We start from the raw sequence: 6,000 nt of genomic DNA on the forward strand, positions 1-6,000 counted from the left end.
AGAATCAGCAAGTGAGCCACCTAAATTGGTATGAGGAACTATTTGGGAAGGAAAATGACTAGTAAGGAAAAGGCTAAGCACTCTCAGTCTCCCCACCACTACCCTCCTCTGATCAGAACTGTATTCCTGAAGGCTGTATTTCATTAATAACAAAAAGATGAGGACTTTGTCACATGTTACAAACTTACTCCTAAAATGCAAAGCATTCTTTTAAATGGTAGCTTACACATATAATGCATATAATAAAGCTAAGGAAGGGTTTTTCCCTTTTTGTAATAAAATAGAGGAAACTACAATTTGAAGCAGAGCAAGAGTTAATATTTTCTCCAGCCATGTTACTTCCTGTTCCAAGTGCCTACCCTCAGCTGGTTTTGCCTCTTGTTTTCTAAGTTTAATTTGCCTCAGATACTAGAATCATTATCTAGGAAAATAAATGTTCTCATGCTGCTCTAATATAAAATTTAGAATGATCAGTGTGTTGTGCAACTTGAGAAATCTTATCTCTGTGAGAGATAGCAGTAAAATAGGTATTTCACATAGGTGAGTCTTAGGGTTGTAGCTTAGCATCCACTACCTAGAAGTAACACAACCCTAACCCACAGTTTAAACAACATAACAAACCATGGTTCCTTCATGGTTAAAGTGGTTTGTTCGTAATTTGTTAGCACAGCTGGCTTCACACAATACAACAGTACATAATTCAAGACCCCCATACCATGGATTAGAGTATACAAATCTTTAGGCTAAAAATCTAAAGGGCAACACAAACAAATTGTGACAGTCAATATTATGGTGTTACACAGGAGCTACAGCACAATAAATGTACTATAGATAATTGGGTTGGATGCAAGACCTGCCTTCTGCAAAGAAAATCCTTCTGCACAATTTTTGCCTGCCTCCCCCTCACAACATCACAGCTCCCCCATTCAGCAGGTTGTCCTGAATTTTTGTGTAACACTTCAGGGAACTGGAAGGGCTGCTGTAGGCAGGAAGTGGCAGGGAAGTCTTCTTCCACTAGCACAGTTGATCAAGGCAAGCTTCTGAGCTTCTCCCTCCCAAGAGACTGGGTCCTCTGAAAGGAGAGCTTGGCTAAAAACAGAATACTAAGAAACCTGCAAGGAAAGGGATGCATACAGTTGTGCAGACTAAGCTTATTAAAGTGAGTAAGATTTTAGATGTATTTGGAAGGAAAGAAGAACTTGCTGTAGTTTTTTGCTTGGGCAGTGTTTCCTCTTTCGGTGTTAAGCTCCTGAATGATGTACATTACTACAGACAGTTCCTGGATTATTAACATCCAAGTCATGAACATCCAGGCTTATGAATGAACTGCCATAAAACCTATTAATTTAAAAAATTGAGTTAAAAATAATTGGTTCATAGTAATGAACATGGAAACTTTTGGAGGTATGTGCCCTACTGTGGAAAACCATCATCTCCATAGAGAGGGGTGGAGCGAAAGAGGAGAGAAGGAGGCCTCCAGAGCGTGCCTTCTTACCCTGCCCATCCGGAGAGGGAAATCCCTCCAGCTTTTCCTTGGTGCAAAGAGGAGGTACTGATGAATGAAAGGGAGGGCAAGGAATAAGAACATAAGAATGTAATAAATGAAGAAGAGGAGGCCTGTTGGATCAGACCAAGTTCTGCAGGAGAAGAGAAGCAATCCAGTACACATATGGTACCCAGTATTAAGAGTTAAGGTTTAGAGCGGGACTAGAGATAGTCGCAGTTTTTCCACTTTTGCAGGGGTCCTTTGCCCCTAACCCCAACCCCAATGAACATGGAGGGCCAACTGTATATGGAAGTGTTTCTTAAGTGTTTTATATTCCATAGAAAGGTAAATATATATGCATACTAAGACAAACATTTGGCTTATTCATGCTATATACAACCCATACATACATGATCCAACTTATCATATATACTGCCATATAAAGGCAACTCACATTCAAGACAAGATCAATATTTTGAGCTGTTTTTCTGCCGCTTGTCATATTCTGGGTGTATAAGATGACACCCAGTTTTGCTTTGCTATTTTCAGTTTCAAGGGGCTCTTATACACCAGTACATATGGGTATTTGTCAGCTGGAAGCTTCTAGACTCTCACGAAGTCATGTTACCATATTCTAGCTAACATTACCTCTCTGATTTGGAGGCCAACACTGGCCCACAAGGAGACTGGCCGGCTGGGGCTGGTTGGAGAAAATGGCTGGTGCTAGCACCATGGATGGGCCGGGGGGGGGGGGGGGGGGGCAGGTGCCAGATGTGGGACTGCAGCTGCACACACGGCTCACAACATGACCCAACACAGGATGAGCTCCCCAATACCAGTAAGAAGTTTAATGATTATTTTTAAATGAGCTTGTAAATACAATTGATAGATATTATCTTTCTTATGTTGAATATAAAATGATGAAAATTTTTCATCTGGTGTATAAGACAACTCATCTCCCTCAATTTTTGCCTGACTATTTCCAGTTTCAATGGTCATCTTATATGCTGGTATATGTGATGTATACAAATTTGATGAATGGAACTCATTTGTAACCCAGGGACTGCCTGTATATAAACCTTACTATAATAGTACTCGTCCAAGCAAATAATTATCTGTGGCATGAGTGCCCTAAAAGTCGTCAGAATACCATCCATCCTCAGACAAGGGGACTGATAGGATACAGTAGACATTGCTAGTAAAAATTCACATTAAAGGGGGCTCACTAGCACAGTCATAAGAGATACCTAGGCATATTTGCTTAGGGCATAATTCTATACAGGTTTGGACAGAAGTAAGCCCTATCACTCCCAGCATTGCCCTTTTTCATTGTGCTGGCTGGGAAATTCTGGGAGTTGTAGGGCTGTCAAAACATGCATAGGATTGCATCCTTAGTCATTTTTCTTTGCCAGAACCAGCTTCCACTTGTGATGAAAGAATGAAATATACCCAAGATACACCTGTGATGGACAGAGAGTAGTACCACCACTTATTTCAAGATAACCAATGCACAAGCCTGTATCTCATAAACAGTCTTTGTTGTATTTCATGTATTGAACCGCCTTAATACCAGTTTCAGGACATATACGGTGCCATTTTTCTCATTAAGTTTTCTCCAGTCAAAACCAGTGATGAGAAGTGCACACTCAAGAGCTAGATATAAAATAAAAGCAAATGAGCACTTATCCCTCAATGCATGTTCTAGGAATGATAGGGCATAATCTTAGTCATAAGAATCCAGGAATCAAATTTCTGATACCAATCCACAATATTTGTTGTGTAAGTAATTTGACTCACTTGATCAAGACATCTGGATTGTTTTACTAAAACACCTTTTGAATTATGCAAGGCACTACTAACACGAGACATTTTATTTCCTCCTACACTATCTGGTTAATAAGGTTCATATGTAATTAAGTTATTATTACAGGGTGTGCAATTGGGGCAACATGCATACAGAGTAGCATCCAACGTTAGGCTGGTTTGAGTCCCATTCATTTCAATGGGTCCATTCTAAGAAGGACTAACTTTAGGTACAATCCATAGTTCTGCTAGTTCATCTTACATATTCCTGTCTTCCATTTCTTCAAAGAAATAAATACAGCATAACTGCTTAGAAAAACAGCACTCTAAAGAATTTTCAAGAAGCATAAAAGCTACACTACGACTCAAACTCAAATTAAGCATAGGCATGTTTTCTAGAGATGGCTTAATGACAAGTTGCTAGAAGTTCTGCATTTGATTCTCCTTCCGGGGCTAGCCAGGGTGAGGCATTATGGCCAATTTTAATACATGAGGTACTTACCGCATGTTAAACACCTAAAAAGGGACTCAGGCATAATTTTCATAAAGCATTACACCCTAAACAGCAATGAGGCACTGCTACTATGCTTATATGTGAGCAGATGCTCTGAACCATTTGATGGGCTTTGATACCACTTTGTAATTTTGAATATGCAACACACATTGTGTGGTTAATAATACTACCTATGGTAACTGTGGGGAGAGTCTAACAGCCTTTACTGAGGGGCCATCTTGAGTTACTTTTGGCTTCTACTCTGTAAATCTGAAGCAAGGCTCAATGGCTTTTAAAACTTCAGCAACCTCATCTTATCTAAAATACTGCGAGATAAGGTTAAGGGCTCTAAATAAATATGTAAAAGAAAAGGATGTGCACATGCGGAGGGGGGGTGCTTTTGTTTTTCAAAACGTCAATTTTCTGTACCACCTCCCCCAGGGGCACGGCCACGTCCAAGTACCCAGTAGCGACCTCTATCTAATCTTTGAGTACTCTAAAGAGAAGGATCCACGCACCTGTTGGGCGCTAGGAAAGCTAGCAGCAAGTGAGTCAAGGACGGCAAAGCGACCAGGCGAGAGAAAGTGCGTGTACGAGTGGGATCTTGCTGGCATCGCAGGCCTTCCCCTCCATCCTCCCCACTTACCCCTACCTGGACCCAAATGAGAAGCTCCTCGACGTCTACGAGCTGGGCACCGAGGTGAAAACCCTTCCGCCCCCCAGCCTGAAAGTCTGACCTTCCCCCTTTCCCGGTAAGCGATGAGGGCTGGAAAAGCTATGGAGACAGCGACATTCACACGTTAACACTCATTCGTACACCGCGTATAGCATCTTCTTCCCTCCTGTCAGGGAGCCCCACCCTCACTCCGGCCAGGGTTACCTCCTCGCCGCCGCCGCCGCCGCCGCTTGTCCCTTCGGTTCCATTTCTGACACTCGCCATATTCACGGCGAGGGTCGGCTCCCCTCGTGTGACGGCGACTTTCCGGGCAGGATGCGTACGTGTGAGTCGACGAACGGCGCCTCCGGTCGTCCCTCGCAGGAGCCCACGGCCGGACGAGGGAATCACCCGAGGCGAGCCGTCCCCTCCGGAGTTCGTTCGGGCGGGCGAGCGGGCGGTTGATTGGCTGGCTGGCTGGCTGGCCGGCCACAGGCTCCGCCGGACCCGACCCTCAGACTGCCGCGGGAGGCGATCCGCTTGCCCAGCCCGTGCCCGCTTTCATCTGCATAGCCAGCTCCCGCCCACCCAGCCAAACCGTGGCACGGAGGGGGAGCGCGGGCACTCGGGCACGAAAGCCAGCACCTCGTCTTCTTCCTGCCGGCAAGCGAGGATTCGTTTCCACACATCAAGCTCCACCCACTATTGCTCAACCAGCTTTGAAGTCCGTCTCATTTCCCAACCACTCTGCAGGCTCCACCCACCTTATTTTGCATGACGAAGAAACAACCTATGGGACGGCTTGCCATTGTCTTTGCGCGCTCGCTCGCCTCCCGTGCCGCCCGTCAAGGGTGGTCTTTGGGTGCGAAATAGGCACGTCGCTCGTGTGCGCGGAACGAGGTGCGGAAACTTCTGTCAATGGGCAGCTTAGTGCTGAATGGAAGGCAGACGGGAAGCACAGCCGAAACATTGCAATTAGCCAAGCCGTTTCACGTATATTGTGTTCTTGTTATCTAATAAAGCAATCGCTATATTATCATGTATGCTTTTTCTTTCCGTCGGCTTTATTATAACTTTATTTCAACAATTTAGAAAGCGAGAGAGATGGGAAGCATGTCGATAACAGGCTAAGCATAGTAGCCAGTATGGATTCTGATCTGATGTACTAAATAAAAAATAGTTACATTATCGTGCATATTCTGTTCTGTTACCTTTAAAAACCTTTATTTCAAAATAAAATTTCACGGGAGAAGAACTTAAAAAGGAAACTGGGATCTTTGTCTCCTTCAGAGAATTTAAAAGCCCCCACTTGAAACCTGGAGCACAAGAAAAAGCCCCCACCTATCCATTGAACTTGTAAGGTACCCTTCACAAAGCGACCCTGAGTCCTCACTTACGGGGGCGGAGTGCTTGAGGAGACGCCATCACCCTCCAGGCAGTTCCTGTGCTTTGCAAACCTGTCTGCGGCTTTTTTAGAACGAGGAAAGTGTGCCAGAAGGCTTCTCTATATGATGCATTTAACCTGGTACTTTGCTGAGGCTTCTGCTGCTTTCCTTGCAGAAG

General features: G+C 44.3%; 1 protein-coding gene across 1 annotated transcript in view; it reads right to left on the reverse strand.

Annotated features, from left to right (window-relative positions):
- The window catches only part of TTC39B (tetratricopeptide repeat domain 39B), an 83,577-nt gene extending 78,264 nt beyond the window's left edge, over positions 1–5,313 (reverse strand). The window contains exon 1 of the mRNA XM_044427623.1: positions 4,663–5,313. Coding sequence (XP_044283558.1) covers positions 4,663–4,722 — 60 coding nt within the window. The 5' untranslated portion in view covers positions 4,723–5,313. The remainder of the gene's footprint in view (positions 1–4,662) is intronic.
- Between the last annotated feature and the right edge of the window lie 687 nt (positions 5,314–6,000).

The sequence above is a fragment of the Varanus komodoensis genome, unplaced genomic scaffold (genome assembly GCF_004798865.1).
Source record: "Varanus komodoensis strain SLA01 unplaced genomic scaffold, ASM479886v1 scaffold19, whole genome shotgun sequence".
Taxonomy (NCBI): Eukaryota; Metazoa; Chordata; class Lepidosauria; order Squamata; family Varanidae; genus Varanus; species Varanus komodoensis.